This window comes from Elgaria multicarinata, chromosome 23 (assembly GCF_023053635.1).
Source record: "Elgaria multicarinata webbii isolate HBS135686 ecotype San Diego chromosome 23, rElgMul1.1.pri, whole genome shotgun sequence".
NCBI lineage: Eukaryota > Metazoa > Chordata > Lepidosauria > Squamata > Anguidae > Elgaria > Elgaria multicarinata.
Window position 1 is genome coordinate 10,934,079 of NC_086193.1, and position 20,989 is coordinate 10,955,067.

Sequence of the window (20,989 nt, forward strand, 5' to 3'; positions counted from 1 at the left end):
CCACACTAGAAGCAGCTGGACAACCATCTGCCAGGGATGCTTTAGGGTGGATTCCTGCATTGAGCAGGGGGTTGGACTCAATGGCCTTGTAGGCCCCTTCCAACTGTACTATTCTATGATTCTATCCCTCAACGCTCTCTCTAAACTCTCCAAGTCGATCCCAAATCTCCTGGCCCTTTCAAGCCACCCTATAGAGACGGCCCCTGCCCCCAAGATGTCTGTGGACACACACACCCCCCGGCATCATGCCTAGAACACCGGCCCTCCTTCGCTACATGCTTGCCCACCCCAGACCTGGCCACCCCACTTCAAATAAGAGCCCTCCAGAGAATCACACCCCACACCTTTCCCCACAGAGGCTCATATATATCCCATGAGCCCCCCTATAGCAAAATCGTAGCTCTTTGCCAGCTCCCCGCAAACACAGCAACCTCCAGACTCCCCCCTTATAACGCTCCTGAACGTATCCCACCCCCCACTGTTAGCCTCCCACCCCCCAAGTGAGGGACCCATCTCCCCCCACCCACCGGGATGAATTTGGAAATGACCTTGTCGCAGTTGCACCCCTGAGCTCCACCCCCCCAAGGGTCCCCCAATCCCCACCCCAAACCCTCAAGAGAACCCCCTCCCCAAATTACTTCAGAGCAATAGGGGGGCATAAGCTCCCAACCCCCACTGCTCCCCCTCTCAATTCCCCCCTGCAGTGCGACACCCCAATCCTCAACCCCCACAAGCTCAGGAGACCCCAAATCACCCCACAGAAAGGGCATCCCCTCCCCCTTTATCATTGCCCTAAGCTTCCCCCACCCCACAGTGAGTTCCCCTCCCCCAGTTTTTTGGAGAATCCCCTCCTGATCAACGCATGGAAACAGCACATCTCCCCCTCCCCCAAAATACACCTCAATACGCCCCCCAAAACGCAAGAGACACCCCCAATTACTTCAGGGGAACGAGACACCCCCCCACTACAACCCTAAGAGACACCCCCAATTACTTCAAGGAAACAACATCCCACCCCAAATTAAGAGACACCCCCACTTCAACCCCAGGGGAAACCCCCCTCCAAATTACCTCAGGGAAACACCCCCCCAAAATAAGAGAACCCCCCCCACTTCAACCCCCCTCCAAATTACCTCAGGGAAACAACACCCCCCCCAAAATAAGAGACCCCCCCACTTCAACCCCTGGGGAACCCCCCCTCCAAATTACCTCAGAAAGTTACCTCACAGACACATCCCGCCCACCACAAGAAAAGAGACCCCCCCCGCCAAAAAACACACACTACAACCCTAAGAGAAACTCGTCCATTTACCTCAGAATTTCACCTCACGAAGCCCACAGACTCCCCACGCGTCCCGCTCAATTTACCTCAGAGAAACAAGCGCCCCCCCCCCAAAAAAACACACCCCTCCACTCGCCGTGGCTCCCCATATCCCTACCTGGCGGGAGGAAGGAAGGAAAGGCGAGCAGGCAGGCGGCGGCGGCGACTCCCCGCCCGAGCCCAGCCAGCCTCAGCCTCGGAGCCGCCTCGGGCCCCTCCCCGCCCCGCCAGCCCGCCCCGCAGCAGAGGCAGCGCGAGCCACTTCCGGGTTGAGGGAGCCCCTGGCTCGCGCCCTCCGACGGCGCACGCGCGGCCCCAGCGCCGCCGGAGGAAACAGCGTCGCGCAGGCGGGCTGCTACCGAGTGAAGCCAAGGCGTTGCCCTTAGCCGTGCCCTCACTCCGCCTGGCTTGGCTCCCTCCTCCTCATTATTGTTGTTGTTGTTGTTGTTGTTGTTGTTTTATTATTATTATTATTATTATTATTATTATTATTATTATTATTATTATTATTATTATTATTATTATCCCGCTTTTTGCCCAATACTGGGCCTCAAGGCGGTCTTACAAAATGTAAAACATACATTGTAAAACCTAGGAAAAGAAATGTAAAAATAATAAAATAAAATATTTATTTATTTATTTATTACATTTCTATACCGCCCCATAGCCGAAGCTCTCTGGGCGGTTCACAAAAATTAAAACCATAATAAAACAACCAACAGGTTAAAAGCACAAATACAAAATACAGTATAAAAAGCACAACCAGGATAAATAAAATACAAATTAAAATACACAACAAAATTAGAATTCATTAACATAGATGGAGGACTAAATTACTCTCCAAAGGCCTGCTGGAACAAACAAGTTTTAGCCTGCTTCCGAAAGCCCATCAAGGAGGGAGCCGGTCTAGCTTCCTCCGGAAGAGAGTTCCAGAGCTCCAGAGCAGCCACCGAGAAGGCCCTCTCCCGTGTTCCCACCAAGCGCGCCTGTGAAGATGGTGGGACTGAAAGAAGGGCCATGGATCTCTTCTCGATTCTCCCAGACTGCAGGATGCGGAATAATAATGGGCTCAAGTGATAGGAAGCCAGATTTTCAACACATGGCAAACTTCCTGACTGTTAGAGCAGTACAACAAAACATCAGGAAAACCTTCCTGACCATTAGAGCGGTACGACAATAGAACCCATGACCTAGGGAGGTTGTGGGCTCTCCCACACAAGAGGCCTTCAAGAGGCAGCTGGACAACCACCTGTCAGGGATGCTTTAGGGTGGATTCCTGCATTGAGCAGGGGGCTAGACTGGATGGCCTTAGAGGCCCCTTCCAACTCTCCTATTCTGATTCTATGATAGCGGTGGGGCTGTGAATCTGTTTAACTTGGCTGGGGATGGATAAATCCCTGGAGGGGGAGGCAATCCATGGCTACTAGCCCTGATGGCTATGTGCTCCCTCCAGTATCCAAGTAGTAAGCCTGTGTGCACAAGTTGCTGGGGAACATGGGCGGGAGGGTGCTGTTGCATTCATGTCCTGCTTGTGGGTCCCTGGCTGATGGGCCCCTGTGTGGACAGAGTGCTGGACTAGACGGACACTCAGCCTTATGTTTAGCTGTGCCCCATCTGTCAGCAAGTAATCGGCCAAGGTGGTTATCATTTTAATTATACTATGATGTATCATAGCACCGTACGTCACAAAACCCCGTTACATGTTACGGCTTGGGCCTTAAGGAAGCAGATAAAGGCAGCGTCTTCCAGTTCTTTCCGCTGCCGTCCTCCTCGGCTCTGGTGGATTTAGGCTGCTCTCCTCCACCCACCCAACAGGCACACAAGGCTCATTTTACGCAGCAGGACTTACTTCTGCGAAGACATGTATAAGATTGCACGTTAGATACCGCTGTTTAACCTGGCTGGGGAGGGATCAATTCCTGGAGGAGGAGACGGCTAGCCATGGCTACTAGCCCTGATGGCTATGTGCTACCTCCAGTATCCGAGGCAGTAAGCCTGTGTGCACCAGTTGCTGGGGAACATGGGCGGGAGGGTGCTGCTGCACTCATGTCCTGCTTTGTGGGTCCCTGGTCGACAGCTGTGTGGACGGAGTGCTGGACTGGATGGACCTTCTCTACATTTAGGAAATAGAAACCAAAGGCACAGTTACAAGATGGGGGATACTTGGCTCAGCAATACTACAAATGAGAAGGATCTTGGAATTGTTGTAGATCGCAAGCTGAATATGAGCCAACAGTGCGATATGGCTGCAAGGAAGGCAAATGCTATTTTGGGCGGCATTAATAGAAGTATAGCTTCCAAATCATGTGAGGTCCTGGTTCCTCTCTATTCGGCCCTGGTTAGGCCTCATCTAGAGTATTGCGTCCAGTTCTGGGCTCCACAATTCAAGAAGGACACAGACAAGCTGGAGCATGTTCAGAGGAGGGCAACCAGGATGATCAGGGGTCTGGAAATAAAGCCCTATGAAGAGAGACTGAAAGAACTGGGCATGTTTAGCCTGGAGAAGAGAAGATTGAGGGGAGACATGAGAGCACTCTTCAAATACTTAAAAGGTTGTCACACAGAGGAGGGCCAGGATCTCTTCTCGATCCTCCCAGAGTGCAGGACATGGAATAACGGGCTCACGTTAAAGGAAGCCAGATTCCGGCTGGACATCAGGAAAAACTTCCTGACTGTTAGAGCAGTGCGACAATGGAACCAGTGACCTAGGGAGGTTGTGGGCTCTCCCACACTAGAGGCCTTCAAGAGGCAGCTGGACAACCCTCTGTCAGGGATGCTTTAGGGTGGATTCCTGCATTGAGCAGGGGGTTGGACTCGATGGCCTTGTAGGCCCCTTCCAACTCTGCTATTCTATGATTCTATGATTCTCTGATCCAGCATGACACTTCTGATGTTCTTACGCTGGGAGTTGAGGGAAGGTTGCCCTGGACATTTACTCTCATATATTTTGGGCCTGTTAAGTCCCACCACAGCAACCCTGGATACCAGCTTCCCTTGGAATTTGTGTCCCTGGTTATGATGGGGCCTTGCCCCTCCCTTCAGCTGCCTTTGCACAAGGAACTCTGGGACCGGTAGTTCTTGAGAGAATACGTCCCATAGGGGAATACAAGTCTCTCTCTTTCTCTTAAGCTAAAAGTTCTAATTTTAACTTAACCACCCTCCCTCTGTTCCTGGGCCAACAACTTACTGTTTAGAATATAGCTCTGCGTGAAGACTGCTTCTTTGTTCGAGTCCCAGATCTGGACAATGGGCATATAGATACAGAAAAATGTACATTTCCATAAATAGCCTCAAGCGTGATCCACCACTGATCCTAAATTCCCACCCCTGCCCCCTTCATGGGTTGCTGCAGGGCCAGCTTAACCTTGGACCTCCAGGCTCCGGTACCCGCCCTCACCCACATACTTGAGCCCTGTCGAGCGGCTGCAGCACTCCTGCTATTCGATCTTATTTGGCGCACTGTTAAACTATGGAACTCGCTACCACAAGATGTAGTGACGTCCACCCATTTGGAAGGCTTTAAAAAGGCGTGGATTCAATTCCTGGAGGAGGAGAAGGCCATCAATGGCTACTAGCCCTGATGGCTACGTGCTTCCTCCAGTATCCAAGGCGATAAGCCTGTTGCTGGGGAACATGGGTGGGAGGGTGCTGTTGCACTCATATTCTGCTTGTGAGTTTCTCTGATTGGCCCCTGTGCGAACAGAATGCTGGACTAGATGGACCCTTGGTCTGATCCAGCATCTGGGCACTTCTCATGTTCTTACGCTGATAAGAGATGCCTCAAACTTCATGGCACAAATTAAGAAATACTTCTAAAAAACGCACTGACGCTGTTCAGACGCCACACTGAGCCACAGTGGTTAAGCATTTTGAGCTAAACGTTATGGCTTCACACGTCATAGAATCATAGAATAGCAGAGTTGGAAGGGGCCTACAAAGCCATTGAGTCCAACCCCCTGCTCAATGCAGGAATCCACCCTGCAGCGTACCTGACAGATGCTTGTCCAGCTGCCTCTTGAAGGCCTCTAGGGTGGGAGAGCCCACCACCTCCCTAGGTCACTGATTCCATTGTTGTACTGTTCTAACAGTCAGGAAGTTTTTCCTGATGTCCAGCTGGAATCTGGCTTCCTGTAACTTGAGCCCGTTATTCTGTGTCCTGCACTCTGGGAGGATCGAGAAGAGATCCTGGCCCTCCTCTGTGTGACGACCTTTTACGTATTTGAAGAGTGCTCTCATGTCTCCCCTCAGTCTTCTCTTCTCCAGGCTAAACATGCCCAGTTCTTTCAGTCTCTCTTCATAGGGCTTTGTTTCCAGACCCCTGATCCTCCTGGTTGCCCTCCTCTGAACACACTCCAGCTTGTCTGTGGCCTTCTTGAATTGTGGAGCCCAGAACTGGACGCAATACTCTAGATGAGGCCTAACCAGGGCCGAATAGAGAGGAACCAGTACCTCTCGCAATTTGGAAGCTATACTTCTATTTATGCAGCCCAAAATGGCATTTGCCTTTCTTGCAGCCACATTGCACTGTTGGCTCATATTCAGCTTGTGATCTACAACAATTCCTTCTCGTTTGTAGTATTGCTGAGCCAAGTATCCCCCATCTTGTAACTGTGCCTTTGGTTTCTATTTCCCAAATGTAGAACTTGGCATTTATCCCAATTAAATTTCCCAATTAAATTTCATCTTGTTGTTTTGTCGCGTGAACCCATCCTAACCATGGTGGCTCCATAACCCCAGCTTAAACACGGTCACTAACCATTTGCTGCAAAAGGGTTAGCGGCCTAACCATGGTCTGAATAGGCCCATTAAGTTAGAATCATAGAATAGCAGAGTTGGAAGGGGCCTACAAGGCCATCGAGCCCAACCCCCTGCTCAATGCAGGAATCCACCCTAAAGCATCCCTGACAGATGGTTGTCCAGCTGCCTCCTGAAGGCCTCTAGTGTGGGAGAGCCCACAACCTCCCTAGGTAACTGATTCCATTGTCATACTGCTCTAACAGTCAGGAAGTTTTTCCTGATGTCCAGCTGGAATCTGGCTTCCTGGCTTCCAAGTTAGTAGGGAAGACCAGTTTTCCTTTTGCACCCCAACTCCTGACTTGCAGCGGTCAGGACACATCCCTGGCAGGGCAAGGGAGAGGTCATCTCAGCCAACATGGCCAGATGACCGAGTTGGACTGCCAACGTCAACATCCGCCTCCCCCCAGGGGATGCTGGGAGTTTATCGCCCCACACGTCTGCAAGGCACCAGGTTGGGGAAGGCTGAAAGAAGAAAAGAAAACCGCAATCCCATAAGAATGCTGGAAAAGCCACGCCTGCAATGCAAAAGTGTTTTAATAAAAAATAATAGTAACAACACAAGTGTTGTAAGGTGCATATCTTAGTCAACTGGGAATAATGAGCTCAAGAAACGGGGAGAAAAAGGGGAGGCATCTTGGTTCCCCTCGTGCCTTCCGTCTCTCGCTCTCAGTAAATCCTGCCATCGGCGCTCAGTTCTTCGGTACCAGGCTACCTCTTGGAGACGGACCCTCTCAGCAGCTTGAATGGAGGGGGGGAACAGGGAATAACACACGGGGTGCCGTAGCTTCAGCCGACGGAAAAACCGGCCCAGGAGCCGTGCCCCCGGCTTGACGGAAGTACAGCTGCTTCGCCGTCTCCAGCCCCAGGGTGTCTTCGCACACTTTCTGGTAATGCAGCGAGGACTCTTTGCTCACGCCGGCAGACAGGTCCAGGACTTGCGCAAAAGTCCTACGGGAAGGCGGGGAGAGAAAAGAGAGAAGGGGTTGAAGCGACGGCCAACCGCCTTTTAAAGCCATCGAAACGGGCGGCCGCCACGACACCTGGTGAAGAAGTCCTTCCTTTTCTCTCTTCTAAACCTCCCACCCATCAGCTTCGTGGGATGACTCCGGGTTCAAGTATTTTGAGAGAGGGAGAAAAAGGTCTCCCTACATCCACCTTCTCCACACCATGCTTCATTTTGTCCACCTCTATCCTGTCTCCCCCTCCGGCTCCGTTTTTCCCAGCTAAACAATCCCAGCTGATGTCACCTTCCCTCGTACATTCAGCCCCTTCATAATTTCAGTCGCACTTTCCCCACCTCTATCATATCCTTTTTGATGGTGTGGTGACCAGAACCGCACACAGTATTCCAAGTGTAGGTTTGTAGAAAGGCAGTAGGATACCGGCAGTTTGATTCTCAGCTCCTGCATGCACGGCACAAGGCTTAGCGCCCCCCCCCCCCCTCCCGCCAAACAGCCCTCCCTGATTGGCAGCTTCTCCTAATGCTTGGCCAAAATCCGCATCCCAGCAACTCCCAAACCTATTCTCAGTACGAAGCTTTTCATCCTGCCGGTCACCTGAAGAGGGATAAGAGGAAGTATGCCCCAAGGACTCCTCGAGGTCCTCGTTGGCTCCCCCAGCCCCCAAAACACCTCCCAAACGTCCTCCTTCATGACAGACCTCGGCAGCTCTTCGTAGAGCTTCAAGGAGGCCTCCTCCAGCTCTTTCGCCGCACCCAGCGCCCGGGCGTTTTCCTCCGAGTGCCGCAGCAAGGCTTTCTCCAGGACGCCCTGCGTCTCGGCCAGGCCTTTCTGCAAGTCCGCTGTCCGGAGAAAGGGTCAAAAGAAGCCGCCGTTAGCCAGACGGGGCGCCGGGCGTGACCGGCCATCACTGACCGGCTACCTCGCTTTGAAAGAAGCGTGTAAATACAGAGTCCCCGGGGTACCTGCGGAGGCAGTAGCTGTTGCGATTTCAAAAACCAGGAGATGAGGAGGATGGGGCCCCTGCGTGAAATTTCCCCTCCTCCCTCTGCGCTGACTAACAGAAACGGAATGAGCCTTATAAAACATGGGGTGTGTGCTCCATTTGACCACCCAGCTGGCTGGGAATCATAGAATCCTAGAATAGTAGAGTTGGAGGGGGCCTCTAAGGCCATCCAGTCCAACCCCCTGCTCAATGCAGGAATCCACCCTAAAGTATCCTTGACAGACGGCTGTCCAGCTGCCTCTTGAAGGCCTCTAGTGTGGGAGTGCCCACAATCTCCCTAGGTATCTGGTTCCATTGTCGTACTGCTCTAACAGTCAGGAAGTTTTTCCTGATGTCCAGCTGGAATCTGGCTTCCTTTAACTTGAGCCCGTTATTCCGTGTCCTGCACTCTGGGAGGACCGAGAAGAGATCCTGGCGCTGCTCTGTGTGACAACCTTTTACGTATTTGAAGAGTGCTCTCATGTCTCCCCTCAATCTTCTCTTCTCCAGGCTAAACATGCCCAGTTCTTTCAGTCTCTCCTCACAGGGCTTTGTTTCCAGACCCCTGATGATCCTGGTTGTCCTCCTCTGAACACGCTCCAGCTTAGAATCATAGAATAGCAGAGTTGGAAGGGGCCTAAAAGGCCATCCAGTCCAACCCCCTGCTCAATGCAGGAATCCACCCTAAAGCATCCCTGACAGAGGGTTGTCCAGCTACCTCTTGAAGGCCTCTAGTGTGGGAGAGCCCGCAACCTCCCTATTTATTTATTTTTAGTTATTTATTGCATTTCTATACCGCCCAATAGCCGGAGCTCTCTCGGCGGTTCACAAAAATTAAAACCATTCAAAGTATAAAACAACAGTATACCCTAGGTCACTGGTTCCATTGTCGTGCTGCTCTAACAGTCAGGAAGTTTTTCCTGAGGTCCAGCGGGAATGATGGGCATTGTAGTTCTCAAACACATCCGGAGGCCGGCTTCAACGCAGCAGCCCCCGCCCTCTGGAAACCCCTCTCCCTCATGCAGTTCGAGAAGCAGAAAACATAACACCCTTTCAAACGCCTCCTTTTTTAGACAAGCTTTCCCTGGATTACAACTTTTGCTGGTTTTATATGGCATTTTTTTAAAAAATATATAGTTTTGACTCTTGACCTTTGTGTATTATGGCTTTAGTTGCGAATTGCCCAGAGAGAGCCCCAGCTGTTGGGCAATATAAATATGTAATAAATAAATAAAAAATAAACACAGGCCATCAAACACCAGTTCCATCGTGGCAGAGCCTCTAATGTCAGGTGTAGAGTTTTTATCTCTGTCGGTACAGGGCCTGCCATAGCCTTCAGGTATAAAAGATGATGATGATGATGATGACAATAATATATTTATTTGTTACCCGCCTCTCCCTCTGGATCGAGGCAGGGTACAGCAAAAATAAAAACACCATAAAATACATACAATTAATTCAAACGTTTAAAACCAGTGCATCGTTAAAAGCAGCACACCATTAAAAAAGGCATCTTAAAATTCAACTGAATTTTTTGTGAACCGCCCAGAGAGCTTCGGCTTTTGGGCGGTATAAAAATGTAATAAATAAATAAATAAATAAATAAATAAATAAACAAACTGGGCAGGCCTGCCGGAAGAGATCAGTCTTCATGGCTTTCTTAAATTCCGGAAGACTGTTAAGTTGATGGATCTCTCCCGGCAAGCCATGCCACAAACTGGGAGTGGCAGAAGAAAAGGTCCTCTGGGTAATGGTTATCAGCCTAGTTTTTGCTAGCTGAAGTGGATTCTTCCCAGACGACCTGAGTGTGCGGGCGGATTGTACGGGAGAAGGCGATCCTGCAGGTAACCTGGACCCAAACCATGTAGGGCTTTACAGGTGATAACCAACACTTTATACTTCGCCCGGAAACTAATTGGCAGCCAGTGAAGCGATTTTAAGACTGGTGTAATGTGGTCCCCCTAGGTGGGACCAGCCTGGCTGCCATATTTTGAACTAGCTGAAGTTTCCGGACTAGGCACAGAATGTAGAGCGCATTACAGAAGCCGAGCCTCGAAGTTACCAGCACGTGCACGACCGTCTCTAGGTCTCCTGACTCTAGGAAGGGGCGCAACTGGCGTATCAGCCGAAGCTGATAGTAGCCACTCCTGGCCGTTGCATCAATAAGGGCTGTCATTTGGAGCGACGGATCCAGAAGCACCCCGAGCTGCAAACACAGTCTTTCAGGGGGAGTATAACCCCATCCAGAACTGGTTGACACCCCTCCAAACACAGGTTGTGACCTCTGACAGCGAGCACCTCCATCTTGTCTGGAAACGCAATCTAACCTCTTGGGTGGGTGGGGGCAGTGAAGGTGCTGCATTTCCGTACCTAGATATTGGCATTTATTCTCCCCCAAGTAGATATCCTTTGTAGGCAGCTCGTGTCTCGTCGAGTCCAGGGCCGTGGCAAAGTGCTTGTACTCCTCTCTGAACCGTGCGCCTTGCTTGGAAACCGGGCTGAGCACTTCCAGCTAGAAAACAAGCATGTGAGGATGAAAGGCCAGCCAGAACCGAAAAGTTTTAGCCTGCCCCTGGAAACATACCAAGGGCCTGGTCTTCTGCCGCCCCCCAGACTGCAGAACGACCTGCCGGAAGAGATTCGTCAACTTAACACTCTCTCCGAGTTTAAGCTGTGAACCGCCCAGAGAGCTTGTGAACCGCCCAGAGAGCTTCGGCTATTGGGCGGTATAAAAATGTAATAAATAAATAAAAATAAATAAATAAGTCTTCTGGCAGGCCTACCCAGATGAATTTTAAACCTAAGAATTTTAAGAAGTCCTGATCGTTATTTTAGTATCGTATTGGTTTTATATGCTCTTTTAATAGGGTGACCCTATGAAAAGGAGGACAGGGCTCCTGTATCTTTAACAGTTGCATAGAAAAGGGAATTTCAGCAGGTGTCATTTGTATGTATAGAGAACCTGGTGAAATTCCCTCTTCATCACAACAGTTAAAGCTGCAGGAGCTATTCTAGAGTGGCCAGATTTAAAAGAGGGCAGCTTTAACGGTTGTGGTGAAGAGGGAATTTCACCAGGTTCTCCATATATACAAATGACACCTGCTGAAATTCCCTTTTCAATACAACTGTTAAAGATACAGGAGCCCTGTCCTCCTTTCCATATGCTCACCCTACTTTTAACTAATTTTATGCATTTGATTGATATTGTATCGCTGTACTAATGTTGTTCCCCGCCTTGATCCAAAGGGAGAGGCGAGTAAGAACTAATTTTATTTATTATTATTTTTATCATTATCATTATTATTATCCTCATCAGGGAGGGAGCCAGTTTAACTTCCCTGGGAAGAGAGTTCCAGAGCCCTGGAGCAGCCGCAGAGAAGGTACAAAAGAAAAAGGGCCCAATCCACCCAGCCCAACATCCCCAGGCTCGCTTGCACCTTTCCTTCCCAGCCTTCCAGGGAGACAGCCCAAATTCCTTGCTCCAGACATGCTTTCTAAGCTGTTTTGTTTACGAAGCTGTTTTGAGCGAGTTCGGCATTCATAGAATCATAGAATAGCAGAGTTGGAAGGGTCCTATAAGGCCATCAAGTCCAACCCCCTGCTCAATGCAGGAATCCACCCTAAAGCATCCCTGACAGATGCTTGTCCAGCTGCCTCTTGAAGGCCTGTAGTGTGGGAGAGCCCACCACATCCCTAGGTAACTGATTCCATTGTCGTATTGCTCTAACAGTCAGGAAGTTTTCCCTGATGTCCAGCCGGAATCTGGCTTCCTTTGACTTGAGCCCATTATTCCGTGTCCTGCACTCTGGGAGGATCGAGAAGAGATCCTGGCCCTCCTCTGTGTGACAACCTTTTACGTATTTGAAGAGTGCTATCATGTCTCCCCTCCATTTTCTCTTCTCCAGGCTAAACCTGCCCAGTTCTTTCAGTCTCTCTTCATAGGGCTTTGTTTCCAGACCCCAGTTCATCCTGGTTGCCCTCCTCTGAACCCCCTCCAGCTTGTCTGCGTCCTTCTTGAATTGTGGAGCCCAGAACTGGACGCAATACTCGAGATGAGGCATTGGTTTTAAATGGATCCTGTGAGGCTTGCAAGCCGCTTTGGGGGGGGGGAGGGCGGCAGCTCCCTCACTGGGTTAAAACGCGTCGTACGAACACAGATGTAACGTTGTACGGAAAAGCAGACCGACCTGCCTGTCCAGCGCTTCCGTGAGCTCATGCTCTTTCCTCAGCCGCTGCAGCCGGCGCTTCTTCTCGTGCACGACCCTCTGCAGCCTCTCCGCTTCCTCGAACAGCGTAAACAAGTTCCTTTCGCCTTCCCCTTCCAGAAGGGCCAGGTTTTTCTCCATCTATTGCACCACAACAGAGGCAAGGCAGTTTTTGACAAGTCTTACTTCGTTTAAAAACCTCTTGGGTCTAGGTCAGGCTGTCAAGCTGCTTGCCTTGTTATCTCCCATCACTGATCAGAGATAAGGTGGAGAGATTTAAAACCAATTCACTTTCAAATATGCGTTACACGTGGGGCTGCCTTTGAAAACGGTCCGGAAACTTCAGCTGGTACAAAACAGGGCAGCCCGTTTACTAACAGGGACTGGCCAGTGAGACCACATCACGTCAGTCCTTTTATTATTTTATTTATTTATTTATGACATTTTTATACCGCCCAATAGCCGAAGCTCTCTGGGCGGTTCACAAAAATTAAAACCCTAATAAAACAACCAACAGTCTACAAAATACAGTATAAAAAGCACAACCAGGGTAAAACCACACAGCAGAAATTGATGTAAGATTAAAATACAGAATTACAACAGTACAATTTAAATTTAAGTTAAAATACTGAGAGAATAAAAAGGTCTTCAGCTGGGGATGAAAGGAGTACAGTGTAGGTGTCAGGCGGACCTCTTTTACAACTTCGTTGGCTGCCAGTCCAGGTCTGGGCCCAATTTAAAGTGCTGGTACTAACATTCAAAGCCCTAAATGGCTTGGGGCCAGGCTATCTGAAGGAACGCCTCCTCCCATATGTACCTGCCCGGACCCTAAGGTCATCCTCAGGGGTCTTTCTCCGTGAGCCCCTGCCAAAGGAAGGGAGGCAGGTGGCTACCAGGAGCAGGGCCTTCTCTGCTGTGGCACCCCAGCTGTGGAATGAGCTCCCCAGAGAGGTTTGCCTGGCGCCTACACTGTTTAATTTGTTTTTAACTGTGCATATTTATTTTACACTGTATGTTTTTATCTTTATGCCTCTCTGAGATCTGAACGATATAGGGCGGGATATAAATGTTTTAAATAAATAAATAAATAAATATTCCTTCTGTCACCAGCTGAAGATCTTTTTATTTTCTCAGTATATTAACACTTAATTTATCTTAAATTTAAACTTTGCTGTTTTAATTCCGTGTTTTAATCTATATCAATTTCTGCTGTGTGGTTTTATCCTGGTTGTGCTTTTTATATCGTATTTTGTATTTGTGTTTTTAGATTGTGGGTTGTTTTATTATGCTTTTCATGGTTTTAATTTTTGCGAACCGCCCAGAGAGCTTCAGCTATTGGGCCGTGTAAAAATGTAATAAATAAATAAATAAGGACTGAGCTGTTGCAAAGGTGTGATTTTGCAGACAGGAAGACCTGCTTAATGGTGAGTAAACATGCAGGGGCTTGGTACTTGAAAATGTTGCTGAGTGAGTCTGTCCTGCTTACTTCTGAGTAGCCATGCAGAGTCTTAGCCTGCTTACTTCTGAGTAGGCATGCAGAGTCTTAGCCTGCTTACTTCTGAGTACGCATTCAGAGTCTTAGCCTGCTTACATGTGAATAGACACACAGAGGTTGAACCTGGGTTGCGATTTGTAAGTGCAGCTAAGTGTTTCATTCCTGCTTACTTCTGAGTAGCCACACAGATGCCCTGTCCTGCTTACTTCTGAGTAGGCTTGAAATGGTAATCATCACATATGGCCCTTCCTGCTGTGCCCCCAAAATGGAATCCTCCCATCTGCTTACTTGTAAGTAGACATGCAGAGGCTTGTTTTTTGGGATGCTTTTTGGAAGTGCAGCTGAATAAGTCCTGCTTACTTGTGAGTAGATATGCAGAAGCCTTGACCTCCTTACTTCTGAGCAGGCTTTAAATGGTAATAATCCCCTCCCACTCTGACACCGCCCACAGGTGAAATGTGCCCCTGACACCAAAAAGCGTTCCCACCCCGATCTAAGTAGACGCCTGCCGGCCCTTTACCTTTATGGAGGCATTCATTAGCAGCAGAGTCTGAGAGTCCTGAAACGCAATCAGATCCTCACAATCAGAAGATACCTGGAAAAAATAAAACAAAACAAAAAGCAAATTTCCTTCTAGGAATGTACAGGGACGGAAAGAGGGCTGAAACATTATTCCGCCATTGATCTACTCAGAAACAGGAAGATTCCCCCCCACCCCTATAAAGAAATAAACTGAAAACCTAAAATTTAACCTCTGTGGAAGACGACTCCTATTCTCCCTTGCTGCCTCTCTGAGCATTCGGAGACATTTTCGATTTGGGGACATTTGAGCCAACGAGTCCTGAGACAGACCATTTCCCAAGTTTTTTTAAAAAAAAATTGTTTCATTTCTATACTGGCCCAACAACCAAAGACTCTCTGGGCAGTTCAGAAAAATAAAGTGGGCGCTTGGGACTGTATGGGAAAATAAAACAGGAAGACCTTTGCATCTCGAAGAGCATCAGCTGGTAAGCAGCCATTGCCCACCTCTGTCCAAAAATTCCACTTGAGGGCCGGGTTCCTTTCAAGGTGTTCATATCATTTCTTTGCATTTTCTGTCCAGTCTCTGCCTCAGGTGGTGTTAATTAGGGAGTGAAGGATGGCCACCCGAGTTATCTGTGTTGGCGGACGGCCACCGGCTCTGGCCTGTTTTATGACCTTGGAGGAATAGGTAAGATGGGAGTGGACCAGCACACCAGGTGTGTGAAGGTCACTGGTGCAGCCAGCCAGCACGCAGGCCATAGAATCATAGGACGGTAGAGTTGTAAGGGCCCTCTAAGGCCATGGAGTCCAACCCCCCGCTCAATGCAGGAATCCACCTTCAAGCATCCCTGACAGATGCCTCTTGAAGGCCTCTAGGGTGGGAGAGCCCACGGCCTCCCTAGGTCATTAGTTCCATCGTCATACTGCTCTAACCATCAGGACGTTTTTCCTGATGTCCAGCTGGAATCTGGCTTCCTGTCACTTGAGCCCGTTATTCTGTCTCCTGCACTCTGGGAGGATCGAGGAAAGATCCTGGCCCTCCTCCGTGGGACAACTTTGCAAGTCCTTGAAGAGTGCTCTCGTGCCTCCCCTCCGTCTTCTCTTCTCCAGGCTAAACCTGCCCAGTTCTTTCAGTCCACGGAGGCCTCAGGTACGTAAGTTCCCAGAAACGTGCTCAGAGAGCTTCGGCGCACACCTGTGCTGAGCAGGTGTTGCCTGTTTGACTGGGGTCTCTCCGTAGACGTTCACCTGGCGCTCCTGACAACTGAACAAGGAAGCAAACTCTCCTGCTCAGTATTATGTGTTTCCTTGTGCCTTTCTGCCTGCTGTGGAATAAAGCGTTAAGGCTCCAACCCGCCTGTGTGCTTATTGCTCCTGAATCCTAAAAGCATCCAGCAAAAACAGGGACCCAACATCCCAGGAGGTCTCTTGAACACGGCTCTTATAGCCAGGGCTACTTACCTGAGATGCGCACGGACGGCAAACACGTCCTACGCCCGATGACCCGTCGGCACTCACCAAAGTCCGCTTTTTCCTGGAGCTGCTCTTTACGCTCGGCTTCAAAACCGGGGTCTGGTGGCGGCTTTTGTCTGGAAGATGGCAAGCAAACAGGGACAGTTGTGTTGAGCTACAGCCGAGAGGGAGGGGGATGGAGTTTCAATGGGTAGGTTGAGATCCTCATGTTCTGTTTTGCTGTTGTTGCTTAAGGTTAGAAAGGAAGAGGGGTCTCCTAAATGTCTAACAATAATGTAAAGCAACCTTTGCCATCGCGGGACCATCCTGAGATGTGCAACTCCCAAAGCTGGCTGGGGGATTTGGGGAATTGCAATCCAGTACATCTCAGGAGGGCAAAGCTTGCATAGAGGGAAAGTCAGTGTGGTGTAGTGGCTAAGGTGTCGGACTGGGAGTTGGGAGATCTGGGTTCTAGTCCCCACTTGGCCATGGAAACCCACTGGGTGACTTTGGGCCAGTCACAGACTCTCAGCCCAACCTACCTCACAGGGTTGTTGTTGTGAGGATAACATGGAGAGGGGGAGGATTATGTACGCTGCCTTGGGTTGCTTGGAGGAAAAAAGGCAGGATATAAATGTAATAAATAAAAAAAAAGTCAGCTAGTGCTGTCTTTCTCCCTGCCACTCCCAGCAAGCTGCACCCCTCTTCTGTACCACTATTAAGGCAGCGCAGGAACCCAGTCCTCCTTGAGGAAAAAGCGAGGAGATGAACGTGCGTAGCTAAAAAATAAAATCAAAGCCTTGACACTGGGTTCCACGTTGCCCGTTCCAGGGAAATGCCAGGATCAGGTCTGCAAAGGGACAGTTTCCTTTGCACCACACTGACAAAGAAAGGGATCCTGAACGGACCCCAAGAGCGATCTGTGGCCGTCGTTGGCTTTTTACACCATTTCCTCTTCCCACGCTGCTTCGGAAGCAGCCCTACCTCGGTTTACAAACGCAGCGCCCACCCACCCACTCCGAAGGCGAAAACGTACCATTGATGGCAGAAAGCTCCAGGTCAGGCCGGGAAACCCCATGTTTGTCCAGCATGGTTGACTGCAATGCGCTAGCAGTGGTTTCTGGAAGGGAAGGAGGGGGAGAAAAGAATTAGCAGTCCAATTCTCCTTCGCAGGGTTCTGATCGATTGAACGGTTTTCAAACTCTGTTCAAAGGAGCCCTAAGGTTTATGGGAAGCCCTGCCTTTAATTAATTAATTAATTAATAATATTTATTTTATTTATTTAATTATTATATTTCTATACCGCCCAATAGCCGAAGCTCTCTGGGCGGTTCACAAAAATTAAAAACATTCAAAGTATAAAACAACAATATAATTATAATATATTTATTTCTTACCCACCTCTCCCCCTGGATTGAGGCGAGGAACAACATAGAACACAAAAAATATTATAAAATACATAAAAGTAATTAAAACATAAAACTGATATATTATTAAAATAACAGCCAGAAGAGTTTCAATGCAAGAGCAGATCTGAGTCCCGTCAGCTGTCCATGACTAGGACATCAGTCCTGTCGCCTTGAATAATCCTATCCCTAAACTACTCCCTTCTCATTGCTCCTCAAGGCGTGCAAAATCATGCCTGGTGCGGAGCATGTGGACAGGGGAACATTTTTCTCTCACTCTCAAAATACTAGAATCCAGGGTCATCCTATGAAGCTGGTGGGAGATTCAGGACAAATAAAAGGAAGGAGCCCTGAGGTTTATGGGAAGCCATGCCAATAATAATAATAATAATAATAATAATAATAATAATAATATTCCTGCATTGAGCAGGGGGTTGGACTCGATGGCCTTATAGGCCCCTTCCAACTCTATTATTAATTATATTATTATTATTATTATTATTATTATTTGTATCCTACCTTTTGCCCAATGTTGGGCCTCAAGGCGGCCTTACAAAATTTAAAACATACATTGGGGGGGAGGGGAGGGAACATAAAAGTTTAAAATACACAGCAAAATTATAAGACATTAACATAGACGGAGGGCCAGATTATTCTCCAAAGGCCTGCTTGAACAAAAAAGTTTTAGCCTGCTTCCGAAAGCCCATCAAGGAGGGAGCCAGCCGAGCTTCCCCGGGAAGAGAGTTCCAGAGCACCGGAGCAGCCACCGAGAAGGCCCTCTTCCGTGTTCCCCCCAAGCGCGCCTGTGAAGATGGAGGGACTGAAAGAAGGGCTTCTCCAGAAGTTCTCAGAGCACGGGCACGCTCATAAGGGAGAATACGGTCTTCTAAATACGTTCTTACTATTCTATGATTCTATGAAGGCTTTCTTCACACAGTGCAGAGTTAAACTATGGAACTCGCTACCACAAGATGTAGCGACGGCCACCCATTGGGATGGCTTTAAAAAGGGGGTTGGCTCAATTCCTGGAGAAGGCTACTAGCCCTGATGGTTGTGTGCGACCTCCAGTATCTGAGGCAGCAAGCCTGTGTGCACCAGTTGCTGGGGAACATGGGCGGGAGGGTGCTGTTGCACCGTGTTCTGCTTGTGGGTCCCAGTCGACAGGTGGTCGACCTCTGTGTGAACAGAGCGCTGGACTAGATGGGCCCTCGGTCTAGTCCAGCCTCAGGGCTCTTCTGATGTTCTTATAATGACAGACCAGTGGCCCTAAAAACACAACCCGCGCTCTGAACATTCCCCACATTGCAGCAGCGTCGGAGGCCCACCTGCCCCACCGAGCAACAGCAGGCCGCCACCGCCGATTCATCCAGGGCTGCAGACAAACTTGCGCGTGCTCTGGGACGCGTCCCAGAATCCTCTGCAAAACCACCGCCGTTCTAGGGAGCTCAGGAGCGACTTCTGCAGACAGTCGCCCTGCAGCCACGACAAAACTCACCTGCCAAGGTTTTGCGTTTTTGAAACGACGGCCTCTTTGGAGATGCGACCCTGTCCGGCCCTCTGGCGAACGACAGGCTGGTGTCTGAAGTTTCCTGGCAATTAAAAACCACACGGGCACGTTATCGCAAGTTAGCATTACCGGAAGCTGCCTTCTACTGAGTCAGGCCTTTGGTGTATCCAGCCCAGCAATAGCAGCTCTTGAGCGTTTCAGGCAGGAGATTTTCCCAGCCCTCCAGGGATTGGACCTGGGACCCTCTGCACGTGAACAGGAGCTCTGCCATAGAGCTATGGTCTTCTCCCTACGTGACTTTGCTTGAGAGATGTGGAACGTGTGGATCTTAAAACACACTCCAGCAATGCGCCAGCTCAGATTTGGATCTCAGCACGTTTACATGGCGGAAAGCAGCTAGCTGTTGCAGGACATATTTCTGTCTAAACACGCATAGGATTGCATAGTATACGTATAATTCAGCACACGCAGAGCACTGCAAAAGAAGAACCACAGGAATACTGGTGCTGGAATTGTGCTCTTAAGAACTTACAGGCTGTTCACCGCAGGGTTGTTTCCTTTTTGAAAAGTTACATGTTATTAAAGTAAAAGCCTTCGTCTTTATAAAATAAAAACAGACAAAAAACAAAACAGCAAAGAGCAGTTGGGTTTCGATTTCAGATTTCATCACCTTTCCAGCTGTTTTCCTTTCATACTGCAGGTAACGGGAGGGCACGATTCTTCCTCCTACACAAGCAACGAAACAATAGCTATCAATGATAAATTAACATGTAATATTAAAATATAAAAAGGAAGGTGCAATTAAAATGAATTTGAGGTTATATGGAAACCGTTTTTGGAATTTGTTTTGTTAAGAGGGAAAGGATGTACACCTGTACAAGAAATGTTACAATTTTGGGGAAAGGGATGAAGGTGTAGTTGGTCCCGGTGATGGGTGCACTGTTGTTTTATTTAATGTAATGTAACTAATAAATAATAATAATAATAATAATAATAATAAAAAGATAAGCGACGAAACAAAAATGAGAGAGAGAGAAATTAGAAGGGAGTTGCGTGCGAGGTGCCTCTGAGCATGTGTGAAGTAGCTTTACCCAAGGGAGGCAGACACTTTGTGGAAGCTGGGAACTTTGTTGCCGCGGAGAATCTGTGCTGGACTTCCGATTCCATATTGGAGCTCCGATATAAAATACATGAATGTACACTAAGCCTCAGTGAAGGTGCAGGGAATGGGGTGTCCGTCGTGGCCCAGGAAGACTTGAGTTCAAATCCTTGTTGAGTCATGAAGCTCATAGGACAGATGCAGAGTGCCATTTCCCACCCACCCCACAAAACACAGGAGTATGTGCAGAGCGCAACTGCCCCCCCCCACATGAAGACATGAGCATGTGCAGAGTGCCGTGTCTCCCCCCCCCACAAGCTGGCGCAGAGGAGCATGTGCAAAGTGCCACTTCGCACCCACAAAACACAGGAGCATGTGCAGAGCGCAACTGCCCCCCCCACATGAAGACGTGAACACGTACAGAGCGCCCCCACAAAAAGCTTATGCAGTGCCCCACCTCATACAAATGAGCATGTGCAGAGTGCCGTGTCTCCTCGCAACAGCATGTGCACAGTGCCATTCCCACACACACACACACACACACGCTGGCGCAGAGGAGCATGTGCAAAGTGCCACTTCGCACCCACACAAACACAGGAGCATGTGCAGAGCGCCCCCACAAAAGCTTATGCAGTGCCCCACCTCATGCAAATGAGCATGTGCAGAGTGCCGTGTCTGCCCGCAACAGCATGTGCACAGTGCCAGTGCCATTCCCACACACACACACACACACACACACACACACACACGCTGGCGCAGAGGAGCATGTGCAAAGCGCCACTTCGCTCCCACACAAGCACAGGAGCATGTGCAGAGCGCCATTACCTCTCTGCTTGGGCCTGGTGCTCGTGTCCCCCTCGGCCATGTCGGGCTCGCTGCGGGCAGAGACGCGAGGCCGGGCCCCGATCCCTCCTCCTCCGGCGCTCGCAGGAGACCTTCCCGCCTTTCCTCTCAAACGGCGCCTTCCGCGTCCCCGCTGGCCCTTTAAGAAGCGCGGCGCGCCACCGAGGAGGCGGAAGCCTCGAGGCTAGAGCGCCCCACTTCCACTGCGGGCGCTCTCTCTCCTTCCCTCTCGCTCCCCCGACCTGCCGCATGCGCAGAACTCACTTTCGCGCTCCTCAGCCTCGGCCGTCACCTCCCCCCACCCCCAACTTGGGCCCCGCCGTGAGCGTTGGACTACAACTCCCAGCATCCCCCAAAAGGGGGGGAGGGCAGGCGAGAGGGGGCGGCTTTTCTTTCTG

General features: G+C 49.6%; 2 protein-coding genes across 5 annotated transcripts in view; both read right to left on the minus strand.

Moving 5' to 3' along the window:
- Positions 1 to 1,499, minus strand: part of MYO9B (myosin IXB) — a 62,448-nt gene extending 60,949 nt beyond the window's left edge. The window contains exon 1 of the mRNA XM_063147106.1: positions 1,440 to 1,499. The gene's annotated coding sequence lies outside the window, so the exon portion shown is untranslated. The remainder of the gene's footprint in view (positions 1 to 1,439) is intronic.
- A 5,135-nt stretch (positions 1,500 to 6,634) lies between these two features.
- HAUS8 (HAUS augmin like complex subunit 8) lies at positions 6,635 to 20,950 on the minus strand. Of its 4 annotated transcripts, none has more exons than XM_063147130.1 (10): positions 20,856 to 20,950; positions 19,320 to 19,375; positions 18,638 to 18,731; positions 16,773 to 16,856; positions 15,803 to 15,873; positions 14,283 to 14,357; positions 12,250 to 12,408; positions 10,433 to 10,574; positions 7,778 to 7,919; positions 6,635 to 7,066 (listed from the first exon to the last, which is right to left on the minus strand). In XM_063147130.1, exons 1-10 carry the CDS (start codon positions 20,938 to 20,940, stop codon positions 6,850 to 6,852), a joined length of 1,125 nt encoding a protein of 374 aa, XP_063003200.1. In that variant the 5' UTR covers positions 20,941 to 20,950; the 3' UTR covers positions 6,635 to 6,849. The 4 variants fall into 4 exon arrangements, with proteins under 4 accessions (XP_063003200.1, XP_063003198.1, XP_063003201.1 ...); XM_063147128.1 differs by having other exon boundaries at positions 15,746 to 15,873; XM_063147131.1 differs by lacking the exon at positions 20,856 to 20,950 and adding an exon at positions 20,574 to 20,679.
- Positions 20,951 to 20,989: the final 39 nt, after the last annotated feature.

Coding starts and splice junctions, on each gene's coding strand:
- HAUS8 (XM_063147128.1), bottom strand. CDS start 20,940: ATGCTGGGAGTTGTAGTCCAACGCTCACGGCGGGGCCCAAGTTGGGGG. Junction 19,376..20,855: donor CGAGGCTGAGGAGCGCGAAA/GTGAGTTCTGCG, acceptor TTGCTTGTGTAG/GAGGAAGAATCGTGCCCTCC. Junction 15,874..16,772: donor GGAGCTTTCTGCCATCAATG/GTACGTTTTCGC, acceptor GCCATCTTCCAG/ACAAAAGCCGCCACCAGACC.